The sequence below is a fragment of the Enoplosus armatus genome, chromosome 6 (assembly GCF_043641665.1).
Source record: "Enoplosus armatus isolate fEnoArm2 chromosome 6, fEnoArm2.hap1, whole genome shotgun sequence".
NCBI classification, from domain to species: domain Eukaryota; kingdom Metazoa; phylum Chordata; class Actinopteri; order Centrarchiformes; family Enoplosidae; genus Enoplosus; species Enoplosus armatus.
The window spans coordinates 19,242,602-19,262,566 of NC_092185.1; the positions used below are offsets into that span (position 1 = coordinate 19,242,602).

Consider the following 19,965-nt stretch of genomic DNA (forward strand, 5'->3'; position numbering starts at 1 on the left):
TGGGGGCGTGGCTGAGTGCGGTGACTGTATAGTTGTGACATCACAACCGTACGGAAGTCCCGACGGCTGGTTTAAAGGCACAGTGTCTGAATACGGGCTGTGTGCATTTCTCTGTGGACTGAGCGTTTTGATACTTTCACAGTATTTATATAGCACGTAGGCCTGTTTTATAAGCAAACATGACATGGAAATCTCACTTTCTACAATATGGGACCTTTAAAGCAGTAAACGTAAAGTTGCAGTGTGGACTAATTCAGAAGTATGTTTTTTATTAGCCAAGTGAGCAGCATGGCTCTAGAAATGGCAGTGTTGGTCGGTCTCTTGGCCTGTTGATCCACCACTTTGCTCCACACATAACATATTGGATAGATTGCCTCAAAATTTGGTAAAGATATCCATGGTGCCCAGGGCGGAATCCTAAAGACTTGGCTGATCCCCAGACTTTTAGTCTAGTGCCACCAGTAGGTCAAATGTTTCACTTCAACAATGAAATATCGCAACATCTACGGGTTGGAGTGGCACAAAATTGGAACAGACATTTGAGGTTCCAAGACGGTATATCCCTATGACAATGGTGATCCCCTCACTTTTCCTCTGGCGCAACCATGATGTTGACATTTGACATTTGTGAAATGATTCGACAACTATCGGATGATTACCATGAAACTTGATACAGACACTCATGTTACCCTCAGGATGGATTGTAGTAAGTTAGTAGTAGCAATCCTCCACCTATCATCCAGCACCATCAGTAGGTCAGATATTTAATTTGTCCAATACTTTGATTTATGACCAAAAACCTGAAAAACCAGTGACATTCCCATCAGCCTCAGCTGCATTTTGTTTTAAGTGAGTATTTTAGCTTGCTAATATGTTCAACTAAGATGGTGAACATTGTTGGCCTGCCACTAATGATTATTTCCATTATCGATTAATCTGACGTTTATTTTCTCAAATAATGGATTAATTGTTTGGTCTATAAAACAGACAGAGACAGAGAACAGTGAAAGATGCCAAAAATTTTTAGAGCCCAAGGTGTTGTCGTCACATGTTTTTATTTTTGTTAGACCAACAGTCCAAATTTCCAAAGAGATTTAATATTCCTATCATGTTAGACAACAAGAAAACAAGAAATAGTGTTTTCATCCGCATGACCCCAGTCTTAGACAGTGAAAATGCTGGCTGTGACTGCAGGACAAACCTTGATCAAAGCTCAAACCACTAGGAGCTTGTCTGTTACTCTATGGCTGTGCTGTTTGTGTTTTTGTTTGTGTTCTTAAAGCCCAGGTTTGACACTGCTTCTGCATTAACATATTTTTGAAGTTCACATCCTCCCTTCATCTACTGATCTTTTCCTGGAGTCATTAAAAGATGGATTAAGTTAATCACAGGCCAATCTTTTTGCTGGTATTTGTTTTCATAAAGTCTGAAAGATGAAACATTTGAGCATGGGAAGGAGAATGAAAAAATAGCCCCTAGGTATTTCCCCTTCCTCTGCTGCGGCAATATGTAGAATTCATTTAAGAGAGCTGTCCACTAAGATTGCATTAAGGACCTCAACCTTTCTGAAGAGTCTGAAGGGACACATCAAGGCAGGTGTTTATGGAGATGGAGTGTGTAGAAAGGGGGGACTGGGAGGCTTTAACAGAGATCACTGTGAGAGTGGGACTCGTTTCTCTAAGCTCCTGAGCCAGCAGGCTGCTCTAACCTGGATGTTAGCAAGCACTCAGCAATAATACTGTAGCTTCTTTAGTCTCTTGCATGGCATCCTTCGTCATCTGCTTTTTTTTTTAGTTCTTTAGTTTAGGTCTTTTCAACAATAATAGATGGATCTCCTGCATAAGGCTCAGAAAACGTGTAACTGAAGGGAGCTCCTTGGCTTTGAATGATGGGATTACAGGGTTTTCACTGAGTCAGAGTTCATAGGAAGCTGGATTCATAACCACCTCTCTCACATACACACACACACACACACACACACACACACACACACACACACACAAAAAAAAAACATGGTTATGCCTGTATGCTTTGCAGTGCATGGAAATAATATAATAGCTTGCCACATAAAGAAGTTGTTTATAATCTGACTCCTTGATTGAGTTACCAAGTTCTTCTTCTTTGGTTGTATGTTGGCTGGGTGGTCCAGCTTTGTCAGTGACACCTCAGCTGTAGCTGTGTACAGTCATCTCCTCTCCCCCCCTATACTTTCCTCTGGCCCAACGGTGCCACAGTGTCCCGACTGTGGGAATACGTTGTCAACCAAAGCTGGCAGCGGCTCCAGCTGGCTCCGGGCCATGGATCCTGGTGTCCCTGCCCAGCTCTGGTGTCTCCACGCTGCTGTGTGGGAAGACAGACAAAAGAACGGGCCTTTTGAAAATAGAGGTGTGCACACTGTGAAGGAAGGCAGATGTACAAACACATCGGGAGAATAGACAGCTGGACAGAGAGACAGATAGACAGACAGATGGCATAGGAAGTCAGCTATGTAGACTGTCTGGATTGAGACAAACAGATGGATGGACAATAGAGGCAGGTAGGCAAACAGGCTGACAGCGCGAAGACAAACATTCATAAAATGCTATATTTCTAGTGATAAAATGATATATAGTATTACTTGATTAGTCGTTCAACAAGAAATTACCTAAACAGTTTGGCAATTGATTTATCAAAAAATTGATTTGCTGCTTTTCTCTGCAGGTAAATGCACTGTAATAGAGACACCAACAAACTGACTTACAGACAGAAATAAGCAGCAGAATTAGAGGGCACACCTCTGCACATCTGAGTGCCACCAGAGGCCGTTGACAAACCTGACCCGAGACCAAAACTGTCCAGTGTGCAGTAGTGGGAGACGGGTGGAGAGCAGAGGTCAGGAGGTACACGGGAGTGTTGGGAACTGATGGCAGGGAGCTTGTTGGTGTCAGAGCTGTCAAATTGATTCATCTCCCCCGCTGTAAATGTCTCAGCAGTCAGGTCTGCATACCTGAAATGTAATGCACTCAATCCCCATACAGGTGCACACACTCCCCCCCTCTACCTGTTGTGTGTGTGTGTGTGTGTGTGTGTGTGTGTGTGTGTTGAGAGTGTATGCAGGTGCGTGGGTGAGGAACCACATTGTGTGACTATTCATTTATATGCTCTCTCTGTCTCTCCTTCCCGCCTCCTTGGGGCCCATGAGGAGGGAATATATCCACAGTCTCTTGGAAACAGCACCTCCTTCAAACGCTTATCACCGCAGGCCACATAACTGCTCTGCCATTCTTTAGGTTCATCTTTCAGAGTTAGTCTCTGCCAGCATGCTTCATTTTCCATTTGTTTACTGCGGGGGGAAGTAAATATTCCTATAGATGAAAGCCTGTGCGCCTCCGTTCCAGATGTTTCTCGTGAGACACCCTTTTTAAAGGCATTTATCTCTTCAGCTGTCCGACCGCAGAATTTTCATAGTATTGTTACCCCAAACAAACATCCCAACTGTAAGAGCTGTAGGCCTGCCCAGCCAAGTCTTTTGCCTGAGGTTAGCTTTGTTGAGAATGAGAGGCTGCCTTGACATATGAGCTTTAGCCCCTTTATCTCTGCCATCACTAATATCCCCAAACAAAAGGACAAAGGCAGGCCAGATACAAGGCGAGGTGTCATTTTTCGTTTGGGAAAATGGAAATAGTCTGTAAATCTGAGGTGTAGAAGCTGTGTCCAGTGGAGTTTTCTAAACTTCAGTGTACGGACTGGCCTTTCAATTACAACATGCCTTTGCCTGGACTGGTTTTCAGTATACAGATTATGTCTCTCGTTCTTTCTTTCACACACCAGCACCCACAATGGTCCCTTTAGGGCAGCAGACAGAGCAGCTGGCTATGGTCTAGAGATGAATGAAAAAAGTGGGTTAGGTCTGGCCACGATACTGAAAGAGATCAATGTATTTCTCATAGATTCCCCTTTCTCTGATGTTGAGCCACACAGATGTAACCGCTTCCCGTCCTGAGCATTACTTCCACGTCCACATTCTTATCGACTTCAGCATGAAGCGCTAAAGTGAAGCAGCATTGATAATTTTGTCTCTCGTTCTGTTTGGGATGTTCTGCCGAAAAATGTATTTTTTGAGTATCAAGTTCTCACTCCCCTGCAGGCTTTAAAGGTGTCTGTGAAAAGTTTGTAGCTTGATTCTTTGCAGAGGCCTGCAGCTGTGGTCTGCTTTGATTCACGGCAATTACAAAAGGATTCCACTGGTGACCCAGAGTTACTGCAAAAAAAGAAGAAGAAGCAAATTGTCCATGGAAACTTTTCAAACAGCTTATGCTGTATAAAGGCCTTTTCACACCAGTGTTTAAACAGCAGCATTTTGCAAATCACTGCAATCAGTTGAATCGCTCACATGGCCAAAGTACATTGGCACAAATTTCTCATGTTAAATTCAGCTTTGGTGATATTTGACACACATATTTGTGCCATTAACTAAAAGCAACCCATCTTGACAGTGCTGACCTCTGAGGATGGAGAGCTGGAGAGTCCAAAATGAAGGAAGCTAATGTAGCTTATCAGCTGTGTTGCTGTTGTTTTATTTAACACACTGGTCCACAAAAGAGGAATGGTTTGCATACAGTTATAAGACAGAAGTCTGTGATATAATTATGTTTTTTGAATGAACTGTGTGAACTCCACCAAGCTAACTAGCTTGCTAACTGCAAGGAATTAAGTATTCGGCTCTGTTGTGGAGAAACTATGATTGTTGGGAACATACTTAACATACGTATCAAAAGTGGAGAAGTAGATTATACTGATGTGAGAAGTTTCTGTGGATGTGGATGAGTCGCATTGCAATCCATTGTTACTCCTGTGAATCCAAACCGACTGCAGTTTCAGCTGGAAGGAAGAAGCTACAAACTTTTTAGAGCCACTTCTAAGTCTACAGGTGAAGCGTTCCTTTAAGAAAGTAAACACATGAACATTCATGTACCAAGACACAGAAGCAAACCTACATACTCAAACAGACACACACAAGCACACATCCAGCCACACAAATCTCGGCCGGCCCATCTGACGGACCAAACACACAGCAGACTGGTGTCCAGATCAAACAGAATGTCTAGATGTTAACCAGCAGCTGAACAAACAGCTCTGCCTCTAAAGTGTGCTTACTTATCCCAGCATTCAGCTCCTCACTCTCTTATTTTGTTTGGATCAAAACGGTGGTCCTCACAGGCCACCATAATGTCAGCGGTGATTGATCCCTCGCCTGCTCGCTGCAGGCCTCTCGTCTGTGGGGGCATTGCCTTAGCAACCGTGGCTTTTTGGCTCATATGCCATTTGGCAGAGCTAAATCTAATTGGCAGAGATTATTACATTTCACATATTGAAATTACACATTTAAATATTGCGTCGTTGAATGGTACTGACATAGATTTAACTGTTTATTTTGCTCAGTTAGAAGTATCTAGTCTAACATCTGTTTTTTTTTTTGACTGCTGGAGTGTATTGTGTTTGAACAGTTAGCTGCCATGGCTGAGCTGTTTCTGAATCAGACTATGAAAACCAGAGCGCAGGAAGGAACCTAAGCTCTTTGGGTCTGCCGCCCACAATGCTCCTGGGCCCTGAGAGAAAACACAAGAACTCACTACTGCATTTCCTGTGTGTGTGTGTGTGTGTGTGTGTGTGTGTGTGTGTGTGTGTTGGAATTGTTGAGGGATGTAGCATTTACGTGTGTGTGTCCATGTCAGAGGAAATCATAATTTACGTGAGCTAATAGCAGCTGATAGTCTTCCTCTCCTCAGCAGTATGGATGCGGAACCAGTGCAGATAAGCTGCTGTATAACACAACTCTTGTAAGTCACTTCACATGGGTAGCACTGTACTCCTATTGGATCATAGAAATATCCCAAAGGACATTGGTTCAGCTCACAGTGTTTGAAAGAAGCAGGGGATTATGGGCCAGGCTCTTTTCCACTCTGATTTAACAGTCGTTCTCTGGATCACAGTAGCCTACAGTGCTTCCATTGGAACTCTGTCTGTGGTTTTGGAAGCTGCTAACATGTCAGTCAGATGTTGTAATGGGGCCCACTTTGCCAGTTCTGTAATATTTTGAGATAAAATGCTTTAGCAAAGCTGGCAGTAGGCTGTGCGTAGTTTGGCTGTGCTTTAGGCTTTTGGAGAGAATCTGTTTAGCCCTGTTGGCAAGTTACAGACAGACCTTACAATTCCTCAAGTCATAACTGTGTCCAGCTATATTACAGCCAAAAATGGGATGCGTCACCTTTTCAGTGCTTTATATCTTTTATCACAGGCAGAGCGGGTATGACACATGTTGGTAAATAACAGGAGACCTGGATATCAGTAATTTGATCTCAGTAGTGATGTAATCTCAGCTAAAAACCACACAGGAAGCGGTGACACATTCCCGCCGCCGTGCCCAGATGTAAGGCACCCCCTCTGCCTTAGTGTCCAACAATGTCTGACATACCAATTACATGATGATTTTCTTACTGGTCCCACCAACGTAGTGAAGTCATTACACAAGTCCTCCATCACAAGGATACCATGTGGTTTCTATAGCTTTAGTCACAGCACAATGTTTTTCACAAGTTTATTGTTTGTGACTCTCTGGGTCATGACTTATTGGCCCTAATGAGTCAGGATGTCAAATGTAGAAACTTCTCCCGTCTGGGAGACTATTGAGGATGATACAGCAAGCATGATGGTCAAGTGACCAGTGGCTTACAGGCCACTGTTGGCTGAGGGTTTTGACTCAATGTTGTTTTTGAGTTTTAATAAAAAGTGGTAGAAATGTTTCTGTTCATGTTCAAAATAATTATTAAAAAATTGCATTTGTTGTCATTTTACAAAAGTACCTTGTTCTTGGTTTGCACCTCCATTATTATTGTCACTAAGCAACAAAAATGTAATACTATACATGACAAAACAAAGGATATAATATTGAACTGATGAAAGGACTTCTCATAGATTTGCTTACAAATCTATGTTGACATAGCACAGTGTGCTTCCAGTAAATTCCTGATTCTGTCACTTGCATGTTGTCTGCTCCTCTGATGATTCTGCTTGGTCTAATCACTTTGCCGTTTACAACTTTTACAGTACCTACCTTTACTGTAGCCTCCCGAAAAGCCATTGTCTGCCTCCATCGGTCACAAGACACTTGTCAGTGTTTGTCGTAGCAGTCCCTAAAGTGTCTCCCTATCTGTTCTTGGGCCTGGCATGCCATGTGTTAGAGATAAAGCGCTCCATGGCAGCCTAGTGCAACAGTGCTGGTAAAGAATCAGTTGCCCTACAGGCCTTGAGTTCACATCCATCTGCCTCTCGTTAACGTTGTGGCAGAGAAGGCAGAGAGAGCTTCAGGTGAAGATAGAAGACGACGGCCAAGAGGATCGGAGTGCTTACAGTAGTGAATTTTACATCTGGGTTTAAACATCCAACCAAAAGGAATGAGGCTCATCAATTTTCATCAGTGGGAATCTCTTGAACACTGAGACTGTGTGGATTGTGCTGGTAGCTTCATTGGCACAGGTGTGTGCCATGTGTTGCCTTGGGAACGAGTCCAACTTAATATCTCCCAAATTCCCATCTACAATAGTTCCTGCATGTTTCTTCTCTTTAATATCCAATCTAAACATGGCATTGTCACATGGTTTGCATTGATTATTCAAAGAAAAGACCTTCTTTTGTGCTGGCACATTAATGTATTAACAACAACAGGGCATTCTTCACTGGCAGGAATGCACATGAGTATAGTCCATTGTTTGGAAAGCTCCAAACAAAATGTGTACAGACATTAGAAGATAAACTAAATCAAACAACAGATCCCTGGTTACCACAAGACTCAACATAAAAACCAGCTCACTACATAGTGAGTCATGCTGAATGGAAATTAGCAACGTGGTAGGCCCATCTTTTACCAGTCCACTTGCTTGGATGAGACTACTTTTTGTACAACTTTTGCCATATGGTATGCGTTTATCAAAGTAGCAAGATCATGAATAATAGCCCTGCTATAATTAAGTATGGCAGTCGATCCTTGTTGGATTATCAGACTACTCAAAAAATGTCAGAGGAAGACGTACTGTAGATACTCGGCTCTTTCTGGCATGTGATCCCACTCCATCTGTAATTGAAAGCTTGTGCTCCGTTAAGAACTGATCGGCCATTTCGTAATTACCTTTGATGGTATTTATCCTGTCTTGTATCCAGCCTCCAGAAGAGGCACGGACAACTCCCCTAGTCCCAAACCCTAGATCTGAAGCAGATGGTGGGGCTGGGCACCCTCCTGTATCGTCCCTCCCCAGACCTCAGCTGCTATTTCAGGTGCTGCTGATGAGCCACTCTGAAAATGGAAATGCAAGCCCTGGGACTGATGTGGTAAGGCCATGTCCCAGATTGTTGTTGGTGGAGACTGTAATCAACTAGGAGAAACTATAGAAACTCTGAGAGTTTGTTGTCTTTCATGGTACCCATAGAGGAACATGTTTCTGCACTCAGCAAAAGTAATACATGTCTTTTAGACAGATTGATTCATAGTAAGGTTAATTGGGAGGATCAGGGAAGAGCATATTGTTGGGTTCAAGGGAGAAAGAAAAAACGTATGTCTGTGGCCCTCCGACAGTGGGTGAGTTGTTTTTACTGTAGCCCAGTTTCTCTCTCTGGAGGTCAACAGTGTGGGTCAGTACCCATCCTGCTTACAAGGCAGTTTCTTTGACAATAGAACAGGCCTATCTGGCAAATCAAAAGCCATTCTGAACTGCAAACTTTGGACATATTTGTCGCCATGAATGGGGTTATGGGAAGTATGTGATGTGGCCTCCAAAGGAGCAATTGGATAACATCCAGTTCAGAAACAAAAGGGCTTTGGTCCAAACTGATCACCACAAAGACCAAACAGCCCTCTCTCATTGTCCATATCAACATCATGTGCATTCAGGGCCACATTGACTGGATGTCCATCAGTCAGCTGAAATAGTTGCTGACAACTTTATAGGCTCTGTTTTAATTCTGCAAGCTGCTATCCACTCATGTCAACATGTAGCTGAATATGGTTATAAAAGCCCGTGGAGCCTTGTCATATTGTTTGCTAGTCTAGATTACACTGTTGTTTCTTTCTGTATCCTGTAACGTCATTTCTCAACACAGTGCGCAGGTGCTCTCATCTCCCCTCAGCTCCCCAGTTTGAAAGGGATCACAAAGGGCTTTGATGCCCCCCCCCACATACACACACACTCTCCCCACACCCAAATCCCTTGGCACAGAGGCCTCCACACGTGTTTACCATACAGATGACCTCAGAACGACAGGAATGCACCATGTTATAGTAGAGGAACACTCTAGGCTATGACAGTAACATGGATCTACCTCGAGGATTACAGTGGTTAGACTTTTAAAGAAGTCCCGTGTGCCAGTCGGCTGGCCGTGTTAGCTTAGTAAGAAACCAGTCAGATAGCTGATGTTGCCTGCAGCAGGGGATTCACATGGAGCATCAGTATGATCAAAGGGAGCTGTTCGGCTATCCTCAAACACTGAAGTGGCTTAGTTATTCATTTCAGATATTTGCCTACAGATTCGATAACGTCTCTTATGTAATTGTCAGATCATAATCTAAGGTCATGTCCACACTAAGGCAGATAGACCTGACAATGCTTTTTTAACTTTGTTTTGGGGATTGTTTTTGCATTGTTTTACTCTGTTTTGGTTGGTAAACAACAATATTGTCCATTACAGCCATCACCTGGTGAGAAGTGAGACTGAAACAGGCTTTACCTTGGCAGGAGTGCACAGGGATTGTTCAGAGACGTTTGCGTGGCTCTTTCTTTTTTACTTGTACAACAGTACAACTTGTGTTACATTGACATTTATTCTCTTCTCTGTTTCTAGCCCACCTCCATCAAGGACTTGAAGCAACCAATCAGCTTGCTTCATGCACATTTCCACATAACAAATTGTTGAGATCTGGAAGAAGTTGTCCTCATTGACACACTGTATTTTTCAGTATCTTGCAATTCCTGAGCAGCTGTAATGTAACCATTAATTTTATGTTTGCAGATTCTCTGATGATAGTAACAGAAACACAGATAAATGACAACAGCTGTGTTGTGTGATTCTCTATATTGAGATTCAAAATCAGGAATCACAGAGAGAGTTGTAGGCGACAGAAAGCAGCCTTCTTAACATGCAGGTGAAATCTTGTAGAAGGCAGTTTTAAAAAAGCTTTAATTTTGGGTTGAAATACCAGCTTAGTGTAGAAAAAGATGCATTTTCAAATAAATCTGCCTTACTGTGGTCACGGCGCTGGTAGACTGTGTTTTCATAGCGCGTCCTAGTTTCTGGAAGTGCCAAACTTGTAATTTCCTCTGACAGGTGGTTGCCTTTTAACATTAAATTCTCCAAACTTCAACTTGGTGTTACAGCTTCAATGGCCAATGTTTGACTCGGAAAATGAATGATTTAATGAGTTTCCGTGTGCAGTCATGAATGTAATTGTGTTAAATGATCCAGTACACTTCTTTGTGTCAGTGCCATGGAAGCTTTGTTTTAATCCCCACATCCTCTGGAGATGGAAACAATTGCAAGGTTTACCCATTCATCAAAAAGGCCTGGTGGACTTTAATGCATTCACGTTTAAAACCAGCCTCCTTCTCAGTGTTCATTGATGGTCTCCTGGTTTTGTCAATGACCTGATGTTCTTGATGTTGGAGTTTTGAGTTCTTGATTACAGTCAAGCCTCTGCAGCGTCCATGTTAATGCTGTTAAAGCATTCTTTCAGATTTAGTATTGCTGAAACGCCTCCCTTGTGTCCCGTCTGTTTCTATCTAAGTGGTTTATTTCCTTGTGAGTGCCAGACAGAAGGAGTTGCTACTTGCAAGTGCAAAAAATAATCAACATTTTCTAATAGACCCGATGTAAATCGTTAATTTATCAAGACTGTGAGAAGATGTAAAGCTGATGAATGGAGTAGAGCCTTTTGCAAAGGCATTTGTTGCTGTCTAATTGTCTCGTCAAATACGCATCTTTGTTTCAGTCCACTTTACTTACATATTAATGTGAGTATTCATTAAGCAGCAGGTTGGTCAAGCTTGCGTTTTCACTGTAGCAGTTCCTCTAGCTCTGGTTTACTTTTGTCTCTAGTTCAAGTGATGTTTATTACCATTTGAACTGGTAAGTTTCTCATGGAAATAAACTGAAAGAATTTTTCCTTTTTAACTTTACAGCTCATTAGGAGATCAGAGTGAGTGCTGTTGCCACAAACAGGGAGGTAGATAATTACAAGAGCAACTGCACATGCACTGATGTTGCTACAATAACTAAAGTAAATCACAATTATAGAGACTGCGACACAACTCTATGTTGAAAAGTGTATGTTGGTAGAAGCAAGTGTCAGCAGTGACACAGATCTCCAGTCACTAAAGGAGGAAAAATAGTCAGTGCCAAAATGATAGTCTATTCACCACAAAAACAACCAAATTATTTTAGTCGCCAGTCGAACCTCCCTGCCAGGGACTGACGGACAGTTTCTGAACTGTGAGTAACAAAAGCAAAACTGATGCATTGTAACATTCAGCAAGCTGGTAATTGTGGCAGAGCTGTTATTCAGGACTGGCCTACATATGAAACTGGGCAGAACTGCATAACCTGCCATAGGAGCAAAAAGCAACAAAATTGGAAGAATGTACAACAAATCAATCAAATTCAATCTCATGAATGAAAGTATAAATGTAGTAAAAATAATTTCGAAGGCATAAGATTACTGGGTTATACCTCCATTGAATACAGTGTTATCATCATTCATCATCATTCAACTAATTCAGTTAAATAAACAGTTAAATCACTGGTAATATTCCTGCACTGCACTAGATTTTTCTCTTAAGAAAAGTGATAAATGCCTAAGAAAGCGGTGTGTAATTTTATAGTATAATGTTCCAAAATATGTCTGTATTTTAGGGAATGGCAAAATATGTTGTGCTCCGGTCACCATTTGCATTCCCACATTTGTAAAGAAAATGACAAAACAAAATGAAAATTGTTGAGATTAACTTGGAAGTAAAGATTCCCAACAGTACTACATATCTTATTGTGGCTGATCAACTAGTGATCCAGACAGCTGGGATCAGACTGACACCAGTTTATAATTAGTTCTGCAGTATACAGTATCTCTGTGTCACAGAGTGCAAAATCAGCTTTGTTTGTTATATGAATTAGAATCAGTATCAGAAACTGTTAATTGCCAAGTAACATACATTACGAGGAATTTGCCGTGGTCTGAATGTGTATCTGTGTGTTTATTCATGTAGTATCCCAATGAGTTCATCTTGTCCTTTTTACGTTTTGGGACACTTTAACTGGCAGCTCCTTTTCCCATTTTTTTGTATAATAGACAGGTATATGTTATGGCCTTTGTTGCATCTCCCTCCCCTGTTTCCTGTCAGCCTCTGCTGTCTAATATAGGTGAAAAATCCTCCCAAAAAAGCATCTTTAAAAGTATACATATAATGACACTCAGTCCAGTGAGTTGTACAAATAATTTGTGAAGGCATGTTGCAGCCTTAGTGTTTTTTGCCTTTTATTACAAGGGATTGCTCCGTGTCCCTCTCTGTTGGTGTCCACATGGCTCTAAATCACCTCATTAATCTGCTTCCTCTGCTGAAGATGTCTGGCCCAGGCTACCTTCCATTAGGAGAAATCCATTATACATGGCCCTGGCCAGAAAGGACACACAAAGGAAACAATTTGTGTGTGTGTGTGTGTGTGTGTGTGTGTGTGTGTGTGTGTATGTGTATGTGTATGTGTATGTGTGTGTGTGTGTGTTAGATCCCAGTTGTCCTGTTGTTGAGGATGTAAATTTAAATGAGGGGTGATCTGACAGACGTGATGCCTCAGAAAGGACCTCAGAGGGTAATTTACCTGCACATACAAGTTGTTTAAGTGAGGCCTTCTGTTACCCCTCTGCTTTCATAAGTGGCATGGATTTTCAGTCACAGGCACTGATTGTGTGTGTGTGTGTGTGTGTGTGTGTGTGTGTGTGTGTGTGTGTGTGTGTGTGTGTGTCCTGCTCTGTGCTGTAACTCTGGGTGTGATGGGAATCAGGTTCCATTCATCCTGGGGTTATCTTCATCCTTAATGAAACACCTGAGACCAGTTTTGCTCACCTCACATCTCTGCAAGCGTTCAGAGGACCCATAACTGAGGGATAATAAGCTGCATTGGGCTGTTCTGTAGTACTGATGTGTACATATGCTGTACTGTAACAACTCATCTTGCTGATTCTTTGTGCTTTTTACACCAATCGATAGATTATGGATGTACAATGTTTGCATGCTGATTTGCTAATCTGGGTTGTTCACCTGAACAGTTGCTGGGTTTTAAAGATTTTAGGTAATTTTCAAACTACAAGAGCTGTGATCATGATAAACATCTGCAACTGTTGCACTTATAACTGATTCTAATGGCCAAATTTAAGCTAGCTAAAACATGAAACTCTTGACTTTTGTTTGGTTGTCTGCCTTTGTGTGCTGGTGTCTTTACTACAATGCCGCCTCACTCAAAGATGGTGTCCTTGTCTGAAAAGACAGAGAGTAGACACAGAATGGACACAGTACACTACATATCTACCATGTAAACCTAGAGTTTGTGTTTCTCTGATCTCTCTACATTTCCATAATATATAAACCTAATTTCTCAGCCTTCAGGTTCTGGCTCCAACCTAATCTATTTGTTCTCTTCCTGGTTCTCCTCCAGAGATCCGGGCCCAGTTGGTGGAGCAGCAGAAATGTCTGGACCAGCAGACAGAGATGAGGGTCCAGCTGCTGCAGGACCTCCAGGACTTCTTCAGGAAGAAGGCAGAGATTGAGATGGAATACTCCAGAAACCTGGAGAAACTGGCCGAACGCTTCATGGCAAAGACTCGCAGCACCAAGGATCACCAGCAGTACAAGTGAGGAGAAGCTTTCTTAGTGTTTGTGTGCGCTCAATTTGTTCGTGATGTCATCTGGGTTCATTTTTGGGCCTCTCTTTGAGTATCAGAATTAAGGATGTCATTCTTAGTCTGTGGGTCTAATTTGTTTCTTAAAAAAGTAATTTTATTGTGACAGCCAGATGGAAGTCATACTGGATTTCAGTGTAATGTTGATAGGATCTCCATGTTCTAATGGGATTATCGTGCTGATGAGCTATAGCAATCTTTGTTTCACATTGAAAGGCAGTCAAATGAAGACAGAGCAACAGCTCAGATGTGATGTTTTATGTTAGTTTCTGTCATTTATCTTTCGGTCATTCTCAAATGCCTTAATTGCAAATATTATGTCATCTGAAATTCTAATGACAGGCTGCTCTCTTTTTTTAGTCCTATTGTTACCTCTCCAGCACAGGAAATTCATCAATACAAAACTATTACTTACTATTTTAAAAATCCTAAAAGAAGAATTTAACTTGGGGTTAAATAAACTTCTCAAGTCTTCAGTGTTTAATGTGTAACAGAACCAGCTATACTTTGCCTGAATAAAATAGTCTACAGTCTAGTCTAAGTAATGATTTAAGTCGTAACAATATATGATAAGCAAGACTAAGAATTTAACCTGTCAATGGAAATCTAATGAATTGAGATTCTTCATCAAACTTCCCTAGAGGAAGTTTGTGTCTGTCACCTTTTCCTCTCTCTCTCTCTCTCTCTCTCTCTCTCTCTCTCTCTCTCTCTCTCCATCTTATTTCTCCCTCTGTCTCCCTCCCTCACCTCTCTCCCTCTATCTTTGACTCTGATCCTTTTTAAGGATCTTGACACAGTTAAGAGTGCTGTAGTTTTTGGCCTTATTACACTGTAGGAGTCTGCTCATGGAAAAAGCCGACATTAGCATATTGTTTGAACTTGTGGTGGGAACGAAAATAAAACGCATGTTTGTCCTCGCCGTCTGCAAATAGCCCCTGCTCACTGTCTGAAGCTTCGATGGCTTTAGCAGCTGTGTGTGCCCATGAGTGTAGCTGGTGAGGGACTCTGGTATGGCGCTCTGTGGTTTTCATCGCGTGATGTACAGTCTGGTCACTTCATTCACAGGTTAGACATTTGGCAAGTGCCTAGCAGCATATTTCTTAAGTAAATACAAGACGTCTGAATAACATTTAAAACCTTCCTGTGGGTTTTAAATCATGTGGCCTATATTTTTGTATTTACATAAACAACACACATACAGTAAGGCTTCTGTGTTCTCCATATTCTCTAGGTTGTTTTCATTGGACAGACTTGTCCGTGGTGTGAAAAAGTGCGTTTTTATTCCGCCTGTAGCCGTAAACCACTATTCATAAGACAGGTCAGCTTAGCAGAGCAGCAGAACGCTAAAGTTGCATTAAAATGAGGAGCTAAATCTGTGGGTAATTAGTCTAGACAAGCTGCATTCAAAAGGGGGCCACTGATTTTTTAAAATCTGGTTTACGTAACTGATGTTGAGACAAGTTGATAAGATGTCATTCTAACAGTCAAGAGTGCATTAATGTACACTATGTGTGACATGTTTAGTTTGTTTGGAAGATCATTTCCCCAGTTCCCCTGCAGACGGCCACATGTCTCCTCTTGATATACAGTGCATCCGGAAAGTATTCACAGCGCTTCACTTTTTCCACATTTTGTTATGTTGCAGCCTTATACCAAAATGGATTAAATTCATTTTTTTTCCTCAAAATTCTACACACAACACCCCATAATGACAACGTGAAAAAAGTTTTTTTGAGATTTTTGCAAATTTATTAAAAATAAAAAACCTGAGAAATCACATGTACATAAGTATTCACAGCCTTTGCTCAATACTTTGTTGATGCACCTTTGGCAGCAATTACAGCCTCAAGTCTTTTTGAATATGATGCCACAAGCTTGGCACACCTATCTTTGGGCAGTTTCACCCATTCCTCTTTGCAGCACCTCTCAAGCTCCATCAGGTTGGATGGGAAGCGTCGGTGCACAGCCATTTTCAGATCTCTCCAGAGATGTTCAATCGGATTCAAGTCTGGGCTCTGGCTGGGCCACTCAAGGACATTCACAGAGTTGTCCTGAAGCCACTCCTTTGATATCTTGGCTGTGTGCTTAGGGTCGTTGTCCTGCTGAAAGATAAACCGTCGCCCCAGTCTGAGGTCAAGAGCGCTCTGGAGCAGGTTTTCATCCAGGATGTCTCTGTACTTTGCTGCATTCATCTTTCCCTCTATCCTGACTAGTCTCCCAGTTCCTGCCGCTGAAAAACATCCCCACAGCATGATGCTGCCACCACCATGCTTCACTGTAGGGATGGTATTGGCCTGGTGATGAGCGGTGCCTGGTTTCCTCCAAACGTGACGCCTGGCATTCACACCAAAGAGTTCAATCTTTGTCTCATCAGACCAGAGAATTTTGTTTCTCATGGTCTGAGAGTCCTTCAGGTGCCTTTTGGCAAACTCCAGGCGGGCTGCTATGTGCCTTTTACTAAGGAGTGGCTTCCGTCTGGCCACTCTACCATACAGGCCTGATTGGTGGATTGCTGCAGAGATGGTTGTCCTTCTGGAAGGTTCTCCTCTCTCCACAGAGGAACTCTGGAGCTCTGACAGAGTGACCATCGGGTTCTTGGTCACCTCCCTGACTAAGGCCCTTCTCCCCCGATTACTCAGTTTAGATGGCCGGCCAGCTCTAGGAAGAGTCCTGGTGGTTCCGAACTTCTTCCACTTACGGATGATGGAGGCCACTGTGCTCATTGGGACCTTCAAAGCAGCAGAAATTTTTCTGTAACCTTCCCCAGATTTGTGCCTCGAGACAATCCTGTCTCGGAGGTCTACAGACAATTCCTTTGACTTCATGCTTGGTTTGTGCTCTGACATGCACTGTCAACTGTGGGACCTTATATAGACAGGTGTGTGCCTTTCCAAATCATGTCCAATCAACTGAATTTACCACAGGTGGACTCCAATTAAGCTGCAGAAACATCTCAAGGATGATCAGTGGAAACAGGATGCACCTGAGCTCAATTTTGAGCTTCATGGCAAAGGCTGTGAATACTTATGTACATGTGATTTCTTAGTTTTTTATTTTTAATAAATTTGCAAAAATTTCAAAAAAACTTTTTTCACATTGTCATTATGGGGTGTTGTGTGTAGAATTTCGAGGAAAAAAATTAATTTAATCCATTTTGGAATAAGGGTGTAACATAACAAAATGTGGAAAAAGTGAAGCGCCGTGAATACTTTCCGGATGCACTGTACATGGGGTATTTGTTTTAGCTGCCTCCAAGAACCTTTACCAGTAGGGTGAAATACATGTGGAGGTTGATGCTATCCCGTCATGGTCCCACCCCCTCCATACAGGCCATGTTGCCAGTAAAACTACACAGACATAATCCCACACTGGCTTCCAAAAGCTGTGAACATGGCCACTTATACCTACTGGGGATTGAACCAAGGCCTCTGCTGGTGGCTGGCAAACATTTTGCTCTTGCACCACCTATATGTTGTATGTCACACAGGTCTACATCTGCCTGTCTCTCGTGCTCCTTTGAGCTAGGAAAAAAAGTTTTGGCACAGCAGGAGTTCAGTCCAGAATCCTCTACAGTAGTGAGATGAAGTTAGTGTGACTTTGTCTCACCTGTGGGAGTATAGCGCCAGCTCACTGCTGGAGAGGAGCCCCGTGTTGAGCTGTGTTTGTGTGTCTGAGTCTGACAAAACTGGTGGCAAGACAGTGGTGGAAGATGGATGATGCCAACTCTAAAGTAAAGATTGTTGTTTTTAAAAACATGTAGACATTGTTGCTGAATTAATAGAACAATTTTAGAAACATTCAACATGACACACAACAGTCAAGACTTCATATCATTCATATTTTTATTTTTATTTTATCACACCCCTTTTAAAGGGATATATTTAGAGCAGATTAACAAAGAGTTTCCTATTTAGAGTGGTGGTCTGTGAAAAAATAGCCTCCTGAGAATCAAGTCTCCTTTTTAATAATTAATAGTGCTTGTTTCTGAATGGTGAGTGTAGCTCTGCTAGGCTTTTATGATCGTAAGAATACTTGCTTTTTCACAGGGATACAGAAACAATAGAATAGTTCACTATGAGATAAGAGGTGACAATGCAGAAGGTTTATTTAGTTTCTTATTAACACTATTGCCTATGATTATATGCCCAGTCTAAACACAACAGTCTCTTTGCCACATTCAGAAGCCACTGCTGTTAGCTCTGCTGCAGGTTTGTTTTACATGCTGAAAACCCAAACACACCCGTTGCTTTTGAATAACATGTATTAGCCTACATTTTTTAGTGGTATGACTAAGTGACACTATATTGACTATAGTTGCACTTCAAACATTGTTCTTTTGCTCCAGAATTAGATATGAAGAGGCTGCAAGGAGTTGCCATTAAACTTGTTAATTAGCTGTTAAATAGTGTAGTTAGGAAACTCTACAGAACACATGCTGTTCAACATTATGTATTGTATGTATGTATGTCATGTGTTGTATTGCAGCAAAATTCTCTGAGGAAAAAGGAAAACGTTCAGTTCCACTAGTGTCTTCCTTTTTCCTTCCTGTGAGAAAACAACAACAGACCCACGTCACGGTGGCCCACAGCGGCAGTCTGTTAGAGAGCCATCCAGTCCTGTCTGCCTACTGCATTTGTGTTTCAGTGTTTGCAGCACACACACACACACACACACACACACACACACACACACACACACACACATAAATGAACAAATATGGCCAAACATTCTCTCTCTCTCTCTCTCTCTCTGTTTTTCTTAAACCCATACACACCCATGCACAAACCAGATACTGTATTATGCAAAGTTTGTTCAGGGAGGGACATGGAGATGGTGAGCAGAGGAATCATTAAATTATTTATAATACCAAAGCCACAGATGGGATCATCTTAAATATGCTGCTTTTATCCAGAATTAAGTTCCTGGTTAAGGGACTTCCTCTCTTTGTCTGTGAGGATAAAGAGAAGGTGTAGAACATGCTGCATGCTACATACGCATATTGCCTGACATTACCATCTGCACTGCATTCAGCTTGAGTGGCAAAGAGGAGAAAATAGTTAATAACATTCTCATTTGAGTAAAGTTTAGCACCATTTGTTTTTAAACGTATTCACAGAATTGTTGGAACTAGAATTACTATTAATTAGGCTACGTGATAGTCTTGCTCCAAATTGAACCAGTTACAGTACGCCTACATAACAGGTGATCACCATTCACTGTGCTGCAGCTATGGAGGCCGCCACCGCTGTTCATTAATGAAAGATGTTATCAGGAAGGCTCTTTGCCATTTTGCCTCTGATGCTGATAAGGGCTCCTGTTTCAATACCCTGCATACTGAAGTGGCAATTATCCTCCATTGTCAGCATCTTGCTACTGTATGAGAGTGCAAGTATGTTGACGTTGACCCAGTGACTCCTGGATGTAGACTGCATGAGTGGACAGCACACACACACACACACATATACATGCATTGATAGGAGGCAGTAAGTTGCTAATGAGTTCTTTTTTTCACTCGTCTCTCTTCCTGCCCTCCTGGACCTTCGTTTTCCCTTTCATACCTGTGTTTTAGCCCCGCTGGGGCCCGTCTATCTCTCTCTGAGTGTGTCTGACCCAGTTCCTGCCCTGGCTGAGGGGGAAATGATGACATTGAGAGATTTTCCTGCCATTATGTGGGGTAAGCAACTCCCAGAGGTTATTTTGTCGTCACGGCCTGTGTCAGTACCCCCCTTGTTTTCTCGTTCTGTCCTCTTTTCGCTGCAGGCCTCCAGTTTGATTTAGTAGGTCAGCCCATTGACAAACATACAAGGTACTTTAAGAACTGTTGAAGTGTTCGTGGGAACAATGACTTCCACTGTTCCAATTCTACTGTGCAACAAAATTTTTATTTTTTTTAAGTTTATTCTTTGACTGTTTTATAATGAATCCTGGGTCATTCCTGTGTTTGATGTAACATTCCCTTAAAAGAAAATTGACTTCATTAGAACTTTTGTTGA

At 42.0% G+C, this 19,965-nt stretch overlaps 1 protein-coding gene across 3 annotated transcripts in view; it reads left to right on the top strand.

The window, feature by feature from the left end:
* The window catches only part of srgap1a (SLIT-ROBO Rho GTPase activating protein 1a), a 77,734-nt gene that overhangs the window by 15,815 nt on the left and 41,954 nt on the right, over window positions 1-19,965 (top strand). For all 3 annotated transcript variants that reach the window (XM_070908172.1, XM_070908173.1, XM_070908174.1), the window contains exon 2: window positions 13,729-13,924. In XM_070908172.1, coding sequence (XP_070764273.1) covers window positions 13,729-13,924 — 196 coding nt within the window. The remainder of the gene's footprint in view (window positions 1-13,728; window positions 13,925-19,965) is intronic.